This window comes from Chanos chanos, chromosome 6 (assembly GCF_902362185.1).
Source record: "Chanos chanos chromosome 6, fChaCha1.1, whole genome shotgun sequence".
NCBI classification, from domain to species: domain Eukaryota; kingdom Metazoa; phylum Chordata; class Actinopteri; order Gonorynchiformes; family Chanidae; genus Chanos; species Chanos chanos.
Window position 1 is genome coordinate 28,285,112 of NC_044500.1, and position 16,011 is coordinate 28,301,122.

A 16,011-nucleotide genomic window follows, 5' to 3' on the forward strand; every position below is an offset into this window, starting at 1 on the left:
TAGTTGGTTCACTATCTTGAATCGTTATTGACTAAATTATTTCCTTTATGAGTGTACCAAGAAAAGGATGAATGAAAATAATGAGAATGGAGAATAGCCAGTGAGCGCATGGAGGATAAGATAAGCCAGTTTACATTAGTGGTGTTGACTATTTTGTGGTATTTTACTCAAAATTGACCAGATACTACCTATAGTCGTAATATAGATCAATAATTGAACTGCCAATTACTTACTTTGCTATAGAATACGGATCACGAGTAAAACAAAAAACAACAACAACAAAAAAAAAAACAGGAAGATGACTTACATCATATCCGCCAGTCCGTCAATTATTTCAATCCGCCAAGCGCGCAAAACAGTAATAACTTATACTTGTATTAGTAGCCATATGTTTACTGGTTATTTAACCCGAATAGTAAAACAGTTGTTAAGCTTTGAAAGCACCCCTGTGCAAACTGTTCAGCTTGTCTCATTTTGGAGTGTTTTCGGGACGCGTACTTGCACGACTGCAGAGACTGCCTTTGTTTCAAAAGCGCACAGGAGATACATGCACTCACCGAAAGCTAAGCGACATTGTAGTAACATGTCGCCTGTTAAAATAGGCACACACAACGGAACTTTTCATTGTGATGAAGTGTTAGCATGCTTTTTCCTTCGCCAGCTCTCGGAGTACAAGGTAGCTAGCGCAGCACTCACTTCATAAAGTGGTGCAACGCCGTGTAATTTCACGTTGCTTTTCCTTTTATCCACGTGTACTGTGAATACGCACATTACATCCAAGATCATCAACCCAAGACGTGACACTCTCTATAGTAACAAAATGCAAATTACGGGCCTTTATTAATTCAGTGGTGCTTTTACTGTCTCGTCGTCTCATATCCCTTCTTATTGTTTTGTCTTCACTTTTGATTTAGGATGCTGAAATAGTTCGCACTCGCGACCCTGAGGTGCTGGGCAAGTGTGATATTGTCGTAGACGTTGGAGGAGAGTATGATCCAAAGAGACACCGCTACGATCACCATCAGAGGTAAGAGGCATTCTCCTGTCACAACGCCAGCGCCTTTGACATTCACACCTGCCTCGGATGATCATACCTTGATGTGTTAATTGTGAAAAGTGTGAAAACTGTTTGTTCAGGAACCCTGCCGTGGGGCTAACTTGTCAACTGATGGCTAATACGAGGTTTATTATTATTATTATTATTATTATTATTATTATTATCTGGAGAATATAAAAGCCACTCCGAAAGCAGTTTAGCATTGTCAGTATAATTAGGCTTTTCAGCATCAAATAAAAAAAGAAAGAAAGGAAAAAGAATTACTGCTAAATTACGTTATCAGTGCTCGGGTTAATTAGAAAGAAAAAAAAAACAACTGTAGAAAAAGCTGCTTTTTCTAGTAATATAGGTCAGTTTAATTAAGTTCATATACATTAACTTAATTGTAAATGGGCCACTGGGGCATGTCATTCAGCTCTGAATAATCAACCCACTTCTTCTGGCTCTCTAATGATGTCCATATATATCACCCAGAGATGGTACTGTGTTCCACTCAGCAGGCACCAGCAGTGATAATGACAGTTTCCACGGTGACCCTCCACACACACACACACACACAGTAGTTGGTGTGTAGCCTGTACGTTGGCAAGTAGTTGCCAAGCTGCCTTATGACCTTCATTTTCGTGTTTTGTGTTGACTTGCACTGCTAGGTGTAGCATGAGGGAAGAATGTAGCCCCAGCCATTTTCAGCTGGTCCCACCTTCCTCACCATACCCTTTAACAACAGCTACGTTCAATCTTAGACTTACCCAGACCTGAAATTATCATTATTATTTTTAAAACTAGTGCAGATATGCAGAAATTTGTCCAACCCAAACTATAGGCCACAGTTGTCAACATTTTTTTCTGTTTGTGCAGAAGTGCTTGTTTTTTTTTTAAGTTCTGTATCTGTCAGCATCAGGGAAAGTTTGTATGCTTTGGGAAAACTTCTGTGTCCTCTTGACCTAGCCAATCTGTGTAGACCATGTCAGCAGTAACAGATATCATTGTTTATCCCTCTTGTGTTGGGGCAGACAGTCTCTCCAAACACAAACACACACATATTCGATGCATGGCTCTGGAGCTCCATTCTGGTTCAGTCTTGTGTTCTTTTGTACTTTTTTCTTACTTGCTCATAAATGATAAAGACCTGCTATGCCTCTGTCAGTTAGTAGGCTAATTACAGTGCCCCTGTTCTCTCCCTGCAGTCATCCAGACAAGGGGCAATTAGCACAAGAATGTTATGTCAATGGCTATTGTCCACTCCTGGGTCCCTGTCCGCTAACTTTCACATGCTGTGTGTGGCCGTTCCTGCAGGAAACACTGCTCAGAAATCAGTTCAGTCAGCAGGAAACACAGTCAAAGTAATTAGCACTTTCCCTACTGCAGTGGCACTTTATAATTGAAAACAAAACAATAAAAAAAGCACACTAAGAACAGTAGTTGAACAATAGGTAAAAGATCCCTCATTTCTGAGAAGAAAATGTTTGGGGTTTTTGGGGTTTTTTTTGTTTGTTTGTTTTAGTTTTTTACATTTCTGAAATATTCTGAACTGTTCTGGACAAAGTCTTTGAAATTTTCAGACATCTACATCAGAACCCAATCATGACATTTTGATTGAATGCTCAGAATTGTGAAAATTGCATTTGAAGATGTCATGCATTCTGTTCTCATTCTTTTGTGTCCTCACAGCTACAGCATCTTAGGCTCTGTTCACTGAATTAATGTTACATGGATCGTTTTTGTTGTTTGGACAGTATGACGGGCAGATTTCAGTGATAACCTAATGACTTGCTTCCTCTGATTTTCTTTAGTGAGACATTAATGGAGAGAAAATAAAGGAACATCGAGATAACGTTAGTAAGCTAAGATGAAGTCCCTACTCAGATCCAGTGGCTGAAAATGTTAAAAGAAAAAAAAAAGAAACTTTAAATAAAATGCAAAAATGTCAGAAAGAGCAGGCTTTAGTCTACCCAAGTAATCCACCAAATCTTCAAAAATGTACTTTTAGTCTTGTATTCACCAAAAATCATTTTTGTTTTTTCCCGCACCAGCTTATAGTAGAAAATGTTTGATAAAGGTCACACGCTAGCAGACTGACTTTTTTCGACAGTATAACGTGTCACAGAAACGCTTGACAGCTTCAGCTTTAGGAGCAGAGGCCTGTAGGCACATTTCTGATGTTTGCTTACAATTTTAAGTTGCCTGGAATACAGTGACAGTAAGACTCAAAGTATTGGTGGGAAGCGCACTCTGAAGTCCCAGTATGGCCCAGAAGAGCAAGTTAAACTTTTTTTTTTTTACGTTCAGTTTCATTTGTGCCCTGTAAACAAATCAGTGCCTTTTAATAAAACACAGGAGCACTACGGATGAAGAGATGCACAGAGATGACAAATCCACCAGGAGAAGCTTTGCGGGTTTTTTTTCTTTTCTTCCTGATTGGACGGCATGGCCTGTATGGCTTTCACGTTCAGCAGCTCCTCTTCTCAGAGCCGTAGTCTTATTGACACGTTAAGCCGACATTTCCCCAATACTTATTGGCTTTTCCACTTCCTTTCTTATGAAAGACGAATATCAGGGAGTTCATTTGGTGCACTCGTTGATTCAAGTGGTCTGGGAAGGAAAATAATGAATAAGAATCAGTCATGCTAGGCCTTGAAAATCCTCTCTGGATATATTTATGAATTTAGCTATTTTACATCAGGATGCGAAAAGCTTCTCTCAGTATTGTTATTGGATCCTCATTTTTCTATTAAATCATACTTATGAACCATGATAGTTTTACCTTGTTTATGTTGCCTGAGGACACAAAGCAAAATTAGATTTCTTACTGCCTCTTTGTTAATTCAGTCTGTTTCAGGTGAAAACACAGGGTTTCTTTAATAGCTTATAACTTTCAATTTTACGGTGGCTACATCCATATGATGTTACATGATGTCCTTACGACAGAGCTGATATGAATAATGCATCCTGCTTAAATGGCAGAAAGAATTCATTTTTATGGATCATGATACAGATTTAATAAGAAACAGTGTAAACATTACACAGGATTTCTTTGCATATCAACAAGAACAGAAAGGTTCGTAACACTGTTGAGAGCTGGAATTTCAGTGAGAAATATAGTCATTCCCACCAGACACAGTGAGGCTGTAAATTGACTACCACCTGTATCCCAAAATAAACAAGGAGTGTTTTTTTTAACAGTGGGTTATGAATTAAAGATGGACTTTTTCCTCTGTGAGTCAGCTGTTATTAATGTGAGATATTCTGAGAAACAAAACAAGATGAGAGAGGGATCTTAATGATACAAGGGTTGTATTGGCAATGGAAAAATCTGGTTTTATTACAAATCTGCTTATTTTTTTTGTTAAACCCCCCCAGTGTGACTTGATGTTTTCATTCAGACTGGTTACCAGTAATTTGTAAATGCCCTGTGTGAACATTGTTACTGTGTATTGTGAGAACATTCTGGAAACATGACTCTCTCACAGGTCTTTTGCAGAGACCTTTAACAGCCTGCGTCCAGAGAAGCCATGGGTGACCAAACTGAGTTCGGCCGGTCTGGTGTACCTGCACTTCGGCCGCCGTGTTCTGGCTCAGCTCACACAGCTGGACGAGCAGGACAAACAGTTGGATGTCCTGTATGACAAGGTGAAGCACTCACTGAGATTAGTCCACATTCACCACCGCTAAACTCACTGCATGAATATCAGACTGATCAAGGCCGTCAACTCCTAGATGCCTTTTAACCATCCTACAGTTCTGCAAATGTGCAGATTTTCAACATATTAAGATTTTGAACGCATCAGGTTTAACTGTTAATGGTTGTGATGATTTGTGGAATCAGATCTGCGTTTACATGGAAAAACTAAAGAGATGAATGAGAAATGATGAGACAGAAGTTTGTTTCATTAGTTTAGCTCAGGATAGCCTGTAGTAGTGTGTGGAAGCTCAGTCATCAACCTCCCCCCTAGTCCACAGATTCAGCAGCAAAGACAAAGACAGCCAGAGTTTTTCCTTCACTGTCAACTCTAATACTGGAGTTTGTGCCATTAGAGCAGCAAGCAGCTCTGGAGGGTTTTGTCAAGACTAATCAGTTTCTGGTTGAAGATGTAAAAGCCCACCTGGAGGGCCTTGGCTTGTGACCAAATTATGAGCCGAGTCCTAAACTGAGATTGGTCTTGTGTTTCTCAGCTGTATGAGAACTTTGTGGAGGAGGTGGATGCAGTGGACAACGGGATCTCTCAGTACGAAGGGGAGGCGCGTTACGCCGTGTCCTCCACTCTCAGCGCTCGCGTCAGCTATCTGAACCCACGCTGGAACAGCAAAAGCCAAGACACTGAGGTCAGTGGAGAATCAAGAGCAATTCTGCCTCCATTCATTGAAAAAAAAAAAAAAAAAGGATTTCTTTCTTATTCTTCGAATTAGACATGCCCACTTAAGCCACAATCTCATAATTCTCTACCCGTGCGTGACATTCACATCCATCAAGGAGAGAGCTAGCGCACTCTTCCTCCATCATGTTCAGAGACGTACTGCCATTTTCAATATGATGAGTTTTGTGGTGCTGTCAGGAGGTGTTATGCTCTTAGAGGAGAACGCTATTTGCCAAAATGTGCCTGTGTGCGACCGTTGGTGACCACCTCTCGGGGAGAGGGGGAGAGGAACCCTGGCTGACTCATACGCCCCAGGGGAACACAGCCAATTTTGTTCTGACGGACCACTGCGGGCCGCAGTCAGTCGGTGTTGCACAGCTGGGATTTGGACAGGAATGTCAGATGTAGGGTACACCCCTGCGCTGTTCGACGACGCCTTAAATGTGAAAAACATAAAATAAAAATAAAAAATCACAAATTACTGAGCATGTACTTTTGAGTTGGTGCTTGTTCTAGTTACTCTCCTCGTCACACTACAAGTAAACTGATTCATTTTATGGATGAAAATTATTGCTCCACTTTAAAACATTTCGATATGAATTTAAACCATCAAATCATTGGCCCTTCTACAGTTTAAAGACGTTTTTGGCAATTAGCAGATGATACCATCACTATTTTTTTTGGTTCGTATATGTGATGTATCGATTGGAGCCAATTGCAGTTGGAATATCTTAAAGCTGTGCATGCCGCTCTGTGCATTTTGAAAGCTTTGGATTGTGGGTAAGTATTTGGGTGCGTTCTACTGGTCACGTATAACTGTGGGATAACTGAATCTCTGCTGGACAGTACTAAGCAGGTCCTGTGTGGTGGCAGAAACCTTTGAAGCGAAGAGAGGTGTCTTTGACTATCTCCAGGGTCCTGCCAGCAAGCATTAAACTCAGACTGAGCTCCACACATCAGAACCAGACCAACGGACACGGCGGCTGGCAGACAGACACGCTGTTGGCTGCCAGCGAGCAAACATGTAAACACAACGTGTTTCTCACGCTAGCTATTAAACCCCGTTTGTCCTCTGGACAAGTGGGTCAAAGACCTACATGATCTTTTCCTTGGCATAGATAGAAAATGGCTTTGCCTATGAGGGAGAGAGGGTGCGAGATGATTGATAGCTGTAAATGAAGGTGAAAGACATGGACAGAGGAGGAGGGGTGAGAGAGATAGAGAGTGAGATGTGGAAAGGTTAAGTTCAGAAGAAAGAAATTGAGACAGACATGGAAAAGTCTTTGGAGCGGAGGGAAAAAAGAGGCTCTTTGCAGGGATGCACATGAGTAGGGTTAGCTGAGAGATTCGGTGACAGGAATAAAGATGTGAAGGCTTTTTAAAGAGAGCAGCAAAAGGGTAGAGAATGCTAAAAACCTAGATGAAAGACATGTAAGAAAACGACAGCCAGAAAGAAAGGAAACAAAAAAAGAAAGAGAAGTTAAAGAGAAGAGATATTTCTGACAAAATCTGCTTGGAAGGACAGTAACAAGAGGATGAAGATGGCTTGGCCGAGAAGAGAAAATGAAGAAAATCAGAATTTAGAGAGGGGGAAAACCCAGAGGGGAATGGCCTATATTTTAATGGATAGGAAATGCCCTTAGGAGAGAGAGAGAGAGAGAGAGAGAGAGAGAGACACTGTGGGTGTAACCCTCTGGGGTCTCTTATCCCTGTAATGACTGGAGCTCTATCATCATGGACAGGGTCCCAGAACAGGGCTTGTTTTGAATCTAATTCACGGCAGAGAAATGAGCTTTGCTTTGCTTACCGACCTCTGTTTCCGACCTGCTTTTCCTCTGCTGGGACGCTATCTGCTGTTCAGCGGCTGTAGGCGGCTAATGTGTTGGGCGTCGCTGAAAAAGCCTGTGTGATGGAGCGTGGCAGAGACCCCCGCTGACCCCCTGGCTCTCCTAATGTGGTGCTTTCTCACCACAGCCACTGGTGATAATTGAACAAGTGATGACTTTCTCTCTTTCTCTGTCTGTGTCTGTATACACACACACACACACACACACACACTCTTATAATATCTAAGAGAGAAATATATATATACAATCTTTCTCTCTTCATATCCCTGCAAATCTAGCTGGTACCTGGCACAGACCACAGACCCATAAGGTGACCAGATCCATAGTCATTAGTGTAAAGCCCGTACATCAGTGAGGGCTTTGTTAATCCATATGTTTCTGATGGTTGGGGGAATCTTGTATTTTACGTTAAGCAGTCTAGTGCTGGGTGTTTTTGTGTGTGGGTCAGTGGATTTTACGTTTGGCAGTCTAGTGCTGTCTGTTTTTTGTGTGTGGGTGTGTGTTTTTCGAAGTTTGCTGGTCTCTGTGTATTTCGTGTGTGAATTTGTGAATATGTGTGTGTGTGTGAGAGAGAGAGAGAGAGAGAAAGGAGAGAGCAGAGAGCGAGAGGGAGGGAGGGAGGGAGTGTCTGTCAGGCCTGCAGAGTGTGATAAGAGCAAAGGAGCAGTGTGTTTTTTTTGCCTGGGGGGACAGGGGAGTCTTTCTGGCCCATTTGTGCCCAGCATCACGCTGAGTCTTAAGCATACAGAGCTCTACTCAAGCAAACCACACCGCCGTGTTTCAGCCCAGCTGATCATTACTGACTGATCACTACTGAGTCAACACTCTCTCTCCTAACATCAAGCACAGAATGCAGAATTCTTTCCCCGGATCTAATAAACTGAACATTTTATTTATTTATTTATTTATTCATTCATTCATTTGTAATATCTGTTAATCTTTGGTATGGGGAACTTGAAATGACTGTTTAATTTGCTGGAGTCGGGTAGAAGGATGGTATGTCTCAGGAGTCAAACACTGACGCGTGATCGTCATGAACGTCTGATTTCATGGTCGTACGGCTGGTGGAGTTGTCTTTTGTCTTTACAGGAGGGTTTCCACAAAGCTCTTGCTCTGGTCGGTGATGAGTTTAAGGACCGTTTGGACTTCTACCATACCTCCTGGCTTCCAGCCCGTGCCGTGGTAGAGGGAGCCGTCCAAATGAGACACCAGGTAGAGGATAAAACACTAATGCATGTCAGACTCATTGGGAAGCTTCATTAAATGGATGGAATGTGTGCAGATGAAAAATGATCCTGGTGCTGACTGTTATGATAAAAGGATAAAACAACCATGAATCCAAAGAAACAAATTCACATGTTTCATTCCAAGCCCATGTTTTGTCTCTACAAAAACAAAAAAACAAAACACCACGCTTGTGGACGCACTTCAGAAATGGCTCTCATTATTTTAAATGAATTACTTGCTAAGTGAACAGTTATACAGTCAGAAAAAAAAGAGCAGTGTCGTTGCATGGACACAGCTGGCTATTAAGCTTACCCGTAATTAACAGAGAAAGCAACCAGCCAATTAATGAACATACACGGTGACAAATTCAAATGAAAATATCCGCAATCCATAGCCAGGCGCTCAGCCTGTAGCATTAGGAAAACCAACAATTTCTCACGTGTTCGGTGTCAAACTGTGTATTTTCACTGTAGTTAATGATAGGGAGGGTGTTTATACTGAAATTTCCCAATGGGTGGGAGAGAGCCTCAGGTAGACAGTGTTTGTTGAACACTTTAAAAAAAAGAAAGAAAAAGTGCAATTTCAGAAAGAGCCTCTGGTTTTGTCTGTGCTGACTGGCAGTTGAAAACAGCCTGTGTAAATGCGGTGTTTAGTGTTATGCTGTGGAACAGTGAGTCTTCAGTGAGCGTGTGTCTGTTGTGTCCAGGTGGACCCCAGCGGGGAGGTGGTGGTGTTGGCTCAGGGTGGGTGTCCGTGGAAGGAGCACCTGTTTTCTCTGGAGAAGGAGCTGAAGGTGGAGACCCCTATCAAGTTTGTGCTGTACCCCGACCAGAACGGCCAGTGGAGGGTCCAGTGTGTGCCAGCTGGCCTTAACACCTTCCAGAACAGGTATGAGTCCCACACACACACACACACACACTCTTCCCTTATCTTAACTTCATTTTGTATTCATCCTAAAGCCTCTGCAACTTATCAGTCCGTTCTTCTCGTCTGAATTTCCCCTCGCTCTCTCCGTCCCTCCTTTCTCCACCATCTGTCCGTCTTTCCTGGATGCTTTCTGAGTGGAGTGGTTTGGGGTTTATTCATTTACGGTGGCAGTAGGAGTAATTCTCATTAAGATAACTGGCCATCTGAATTTTAATGGCGTAATGCCTCCTGCCCATAAAGCCACTGAACTATTTCTGAATGTCTAGATACCTTATCTTTACCATAGGTCTTTTCACTGCACACGTGTCTCTAGTCTGTCATGCAGTTCCTGAATTGCATTTTTAATTCTGTTTTAATAAGTCAGCAACTATGGGCTTCTTCACCAACCAGCTCCTCATTACTGACAACATTGGTTAAATTAAATGGTTGCGGTGAGAGACTTTAACCCAGTTGTTCCCCTGGGGGAGTGCGAGAATAGTGCAGTTGTCGTGGCGATGGTTGCTCTTAGTACCGTCATGGGATTGGTAGGCGGCTGTTTGGGGTAGAGGGCGTGAAACCTTTCTGACTTTTGACTTTTCAGAGCAGTAGTGTAAACAGGTTCAAATGTGACATCTTTGGCTGTTGAAGCACAGCAGATGTCATTGTACTGTCCCAGATCTTGTGTTGACTGTGGACTTATGGCTGCCACAATACGAAGGATTAGGATTGCATGATCCCAGGATTTACACCGTGCACAGGGAACAGTCGGCTCACACACAAAAAGATGAATAGTCTGTTCTCCTTCTAAATATAATCACGTTTTTCTTTTCTTTTTTTTATGGTTTATGGTCAAATTAAAAACTAAAACACAAAAGAATGAGGTCTTGAGATGTCAAACAGTAAGCATTGAGCAAATTCTGACTGAGGGAGCTTACTCTACAGATTGGAACTATGTTGGTTGCAGAACATTGTGGCATGTGAATTTTTGAGCATGTTTATGCATGTGGTCCAATTTTATTTATTATTTTTGAGATGTTGTAGTCCTGCAACTCACTGACACTGTACTCTGACAAAGCACAGTATGAATGGACTGTACAGTCATTCTTAATGGCATTTAATGATCACAGTAACCACAACAGAATAATCATTACATTAAATCGTAGTGTGTTGCATCGTGGACATATTTTTTGGGTAAAGATATATCAATTATCGCAATCTTTTCTTAATGAAGTGTTTGACTTTGTTTTTGTTTTTTTGTATTTGAAACTTATATTTCAATAGCATGTAAAGTAAAATATAACCTGTTCTTGCTCTGCTAGTGTTGATATAGCATTCCCTGTTCCCTTAATCTGTTAGTTTCATAGTTGTTGGACTGGTCTCAGGCCAGATTATTCATATTTACTAAGCATTGATGTATTTGGGATTAGACCAGTGTGTGAGTGTGTGAGATTCGTCTGGAACAGAGGAGGCGGTGTATTAGTGTGTGTGTGTGTGTGTGTGCGCGCGCGAAGGTGAGTGTGTGTTAGTATAGGACTAGGTGTGTGAGTGAAGAGGGTCTGGTCTCTGAGTGCTGTCTGTGATGTCATAACTTTAATATGAGACACAAACTCACTCTGCTTTTGACTTTGATCAAGACACAGAAATCCAGGACAGTGGTTAGTCTTGCACAAAGAGCCCCTTGTTTACAAACACACACACACACACACACGCACAGTCCTCCATAAAGCTTACCCTGTACCCAGTTGCTACCAGCAAACAGAGGGATAGATTAAAGATGCATATAACTTTGATGAAATCTCACAAAGCCTGTTTTGGAGGTGAGCCTTTTCCTCAGGAACAAAGCTTGGTGTGGAAGCACCTGGTTTTTTATTTGTTTGTTTCCAAAAAAATTGGGGCTAAGCCGCGAAAATGGTTAAATTATGGAAGTCCGCAGTTACACAGACGGGAGTCTGGGATCCTTTTATGGCATTTGGGTGATGTTCTCACTGATGTTTTTTTGCCCCCCCCATTTCCTATTTTCCTATTTTTCCAATTAAAACCATAGTGAAGAGCTACTCAACTGAATCTAAAGAAATACAATACACAAGATAAAAAGAAATATCTGATTAAAACAGACTAAACAAAATGAGGTTACTCAAAGTCTCATCACTCTAAATGTATTTGTTACTTGACTGTGAACTGTGACTTTCACAAAACAGTGCCTTAGGCACATGGGAACAATATGACAGTGGAGCTGTGTGTGTGTGTGTGTGTGTGTATTACTGGAGACGGAGACTAATTTTGAGGCAGAGCAGGTATCAGTCATTATCTAAGTCTGCATCAGTAACCGCAGATAGGAGAAAGCAGTCAAGCTTACTGTCATCCTTCAATCTCTCCAGCTCTCTTTTTCTCTCTCTCTCTCTCTCTTTCTCTCTCTCTCTCTCTCTCTCTCTCTCTCCTTCTCTCCCTCCCCCTGTCTTCCTCTCCTCTCCTCTCCTCTCCACCTCACTGGAGAAACTCATTAGAGCGTGCTGGTAGGTAGAGTGACTCCAGTAGCGACTGGAGGAGAAAAAGGCCGCTAAACAGATGAGATGCCTGCTAAGTCTCTCTTTAGCCTAATGCATGCCAAGAGGTGGGCATGAAAAAAGAAAAAGAGTGAGAGAGACAGAGAGAGAGGGAATGAGGGAGAAAACGAGAGAACATGGACTCTGTTCAGGCTGCAGCCCAGCAGGGTACATTTCACGGAATTGCAACACCACGTCTCAGTGCTCGATTTATGTCTATTTACCATAAAATTACTTCATCCTAGCTTTAGCTGAATGTTTTCAAGCTTTAAGAGTCTGAAATAGGCTCACGGGACAAGACAGCGCGGCTAGAGGTGTGACCCGTAGTTCACCTACAGAAATCCTTGATCTCACAAAGACTAACAGCATTTTATCCCCTGAACAGACCAAATTCTCCAGAATATGACCGTACCAGAATGTAACAACAGCTTTCAGAATCTCACTCCCACCATGCAGTGCAGAGCCCATCAGCATTTGGTCTTATTCTAGATCCTTCTACAGAATCCTCTTCGTTATACAGGAATAATATGCCAGTATCTTGTCCCCTGCACGTCTTTTCTGCTAATTACAACAAGAGTTATGGACAACAAGCTTAACAAAAATAGATAAAAAACAGGAGTGAAGCCTGTATTGTGTCCCTTAACTTCAGTAGATTTTTTACTTATTCAGTAAAACAGTTTACATCCTGAATTTTCCTTTACCGTAAAGCCGAACAGTGCGAAGTGTTCGCTTCCAAGACTGAATATAACAGTATCACACCACGGAACGTTATGAGGATAATGGAAGAAAAGGGCCACGGTGTTAAAGAAGGGGTGGAGGTTTTTGTGTGCAGCAGTGGCGTGCCATGAGATGCTATTAAATGGGTTTTGTCTGCCTGCTTCTGGACTGACAACGTGGTTATCTTTTCTAGTCAGAAACGTGTGAATGCTCACAACACCTTTTTCGTCTTTCTTTTTTCTTTTTTTTTTTCACGCCAAGAGGCTGTTCATGAGTCAGTAAACCTATGAAAGAAGGACTGCCTTACCAACCCCAGGGCTTCTGGTCACAATATTGCTATTGTCATGCATGGGCGGAAGCAGATTTGTCTCATTTTGTTTGTGCTCTTGTTCAGAAAATTGCAGAAAATTGCAGAATAAATTTGAGTGCATTGTATCATCGTGTAGTTGTCCTCTCCCAGTGCAAACATGTCATTTAATTTCACGCGCACATACACACACACACGCTCTGTCTGTCTGTCTATCTATCTATCTGTCTATCTGGATAAATTATTTAAAGATGTTGTAAGTACAGTGGTGCGAGACCAACAGGGCAGTGTTGCTATGTTGTTGTTGTTGTTCTTGTTGTTGTTTGATGGATGTGAGACAGGAAGCAGGGGGCAGTGTCATGGCCAGTGACTGGTCTACATAAGCAGTGTTACCTGGTAGAACTAACTGGCCTTTTGTAAAGTGCAAGAGCAGAGGCAAGCAATAAACCTGATATATCCTGTCCTGAAAATACATAACTTAGATAAAATAAGTTTGTGAATACATTTAGCAAGAGTCACAGAGAAAATAAAACATATGCACACGTCCTGTAGTGAAAGTACATTATGCCAGAATACTGAGCAAGAGTAAAAAAAAATCAGCAAGGCTGGACATAATTCAAACCGGCCAAAAGTTCAGGACAAGAAAGACCTAAATTCCTCCGTCCCAAATTTAACCTTGTGGAAAAATAAGTTGCATTTCCTTTTAGATTTCCATAAATATCTTAACATCAGGTTTGTTCATTTCTCAGTCTTCAGTGAATAAATAGATGTTTTTTCTTATATTGCTCGACACAGAGAAGATGAAAATCCTTCTAGGAGAACAAAGCACAGTGAAGCCAGAAGCTACTCTATCTATAACAAACATGAAAGTCTAGAACCTAAAAGCAATTTTTAAATTCATGAATCTTCTCTCTCCTGTTCTGTACTCTGTTTAAGATATCCATGTTTTCAAAGTATTTGGAATTGCTTGGGTGGCATGATGAAAGTATTGTATCTTTTCATGCTAATGAAGCCTTTTTGAAATTTGAATTTGTAGTTTTATCACACATTTTTCCTCCACTGGTGCTACTCTGCTCCTATGCACTTGTCTTGAACAGGTGACCCTTTACAAATTTATTCATAAAGTTTTAATGCCCATCGCTCTGTCTGTCTGTCTCTCTCTCTCTCTCTCTCTCCCTCTCCCTCCCTCTCCCTCTCGCTCCCTTTGTCACCTTCATGCCTGCCTCCCTTTGATTCAGGCAATTGAACAGCATTATTGATGTGTGGAATTATTTAAAGTCAGTGGGACAGGTTGAGGTTTTACCCGCCATTCTGTTGGACCGTTGACAAGGCAGACAAATGTTCAGTGCATGTGAGGAATGCTTTCATTTGCTAGAGAAGGTGGGGGGAAAAAACTGAACTGGGACATGATCATAAACTAAAGATCTTTCTCCTTAGATTCCTTTCACGCAGTCTGAAAAAGTTGGGTATTATTTAGTCAGGATCCTCTTTTTCACTGTGAGATTAGATATTGATTACAACTACAAAAGCTCTTTAGTTGGATAGCCTCATCATCTGTGATTTTTTTTTTCACTTTGGTGAGCAGGTGTGTGTGTGTATTGGGCGCTGAACACCGGTTAGACTCTGATTTTCAGGAAGGGTTGGGGTTGACGTCGGTGCAGTTTGAGAATCTTGTCTCATTTTGATTTGAGCCTCTGGACAAATAAAGCAATATGTTAACATCTCAAAACCAGTTTTGATTTTGGTCCATTTGGTTAGAATTAAGTTTTGGACAAAACTTTGGAACAGATTTTGAAGGCATTACAGTTTAGATTCAGTTCTTGGTCTGCGTTTAGTCCAGTGTGAAGTTAAGCAGAAACCTTTCCATGCTAACGCTCCTCTTCTCTCTGTTCCTACCAGACTGTCTCTGCTGGAGGAGTGGCGCGGGGTAAGGGACAACGCCCTGTCCCAGCTCAGTGGCATCCCTGGCTGTATCTTTGTTCACGCCAGTGGCTTCATTGGAGGGAATCTGACCCAGGAGGGGGCACTTGAGATGGCCAAGAAAACTCTCAAGGCAGCAAGAAACGCTGGAGGAGACCAGGCCAACGGCTGCTGACCTCTCTCTCTCTCTCTCTCTCTCTCTCTCTCTCTCTCTCTCTCTCCCCATCAGTCTTACTGACATCCGTACTCGCATCCTTGCCCGCTGACTTTTGTCTCTTTGCGTCCTGTCATACACCACCTTTTATAATAAAGTACTTTAACCAAAAACACCGTCGATCTTTCCTCGAGTTGTTCTGTTACACGGTATTTTAACAGGTTTGAGAGATCTTTTGTCATTGTACTGTCATGTCATTTTCAGTGTTGGAAACATTGAAAGTTAAGGAGAGACACACGTTCAGACCGTGTTTAACATGGGATGTTTTTATCCACTGTAATAAACTCACAAACAGCTTAATGCGAGTAGAGGTGAGGTGACTGTCGTAAATTGTGAGATCATGAAGTCATAGGGAGACACTTAATCTTCCTCTAGGCTCATCTGTGTAGATCAGAGCATTAAAATGAGCCATGACGATTTAACTGAAAAAAATTAATTTCGAGAGTGACATGAAAGGTGCTTTTCATGACACACAGACCTATGGCGCCTGCAGCAGGACAGGAACATGCAATCAGTTTTGGCTTTAATAAAATCTCATAAAGATTGCCCTTTATCGTTTCCCCATAATTTTTATTGCTCCTCTGCTGTCGTTCTCCATCACTTCATCACTCCTGCTCCGTATTACTCCGCCTGCTCTCTCTCTCACTGTCTGCTCCTCCTGCCTTTCTATGTCTGACTGAAAATGTCGTTAGAGATCTTAATTAACTAATTTACTCTTAATCACTGCATGCTCCTCTGCCCCTCCTAAGCTTATTTTCAGCTCCATCACATGTCACTGCGTATACCATCACGTATCAGTCGTAAATAGCCTAGCGTGTGTTAAATTTCAATTTTACTATATTTTCTGTCCTGTCTCTTTTCTGTGCATTTCTTGTGTTCTCTGTCACCTTCTCCTCTCTCGGTCTTTTGGTCTTTCTG

At 41.8% G+C, this 16,011-nt stretch overlaps 1 protein-coding gene across 1 annotated transcript; it reads left to right on the plus strand.

Moving 5' to 3' along the window:
• The first annotated feature begins 381 nt into the window (after window positions 1-381).
• Window positions 382-15,157, plus strand: myg1 (myg1 exonuclease). The gene is made up of 7 exons (XM_030777436.1): window positions 382-676; window positions 915-1,027; window positions 4,528-4,687; window positions 5,231-5,380; window positions 8,349-8,471; window positions 9,193-9,374; window positions 14,859-15,157. The coding sequence occupies exons 1-7, from the start codon at window positions 389-391 to the stop codon at window positions 15,052-15,054; spliced, it is 1,212 nt and encodes a 403-aa protein (XP_030633296.1). The 5' UTR covers window positions 382-388; the 3' UTR covers window positions 15,055-15,157.
• The last annotated feature ends 854 nt before the right edge of the window (window positions 15,158-16,011 follow it).

Excerpts from the sequence above, each read along its gene's own strand:
- myg1 (XM_030777436.1), top strand. The coding sequence starts at position 389 with ATGTTTACTGGTTATTTAACCCGAATAGTAAAACAGTTGTTAAGCTTT. Across the intron at positions 677-914 it reads GCCAGCTCTCGGAGTACAAG|GATGCTGAAATAGTTCGCAC; the intron begins GTAGCTAGCGCA and ends CTTTTGATTTAG. Across the intron at positions 9,375-14,858 it reads CTTAACACCTTCCAGAACAG|ACTGTCTCTGCTGGAGGAGT; the intron begins GTATGAGTCCCA and ends TGTTCCTACCAG.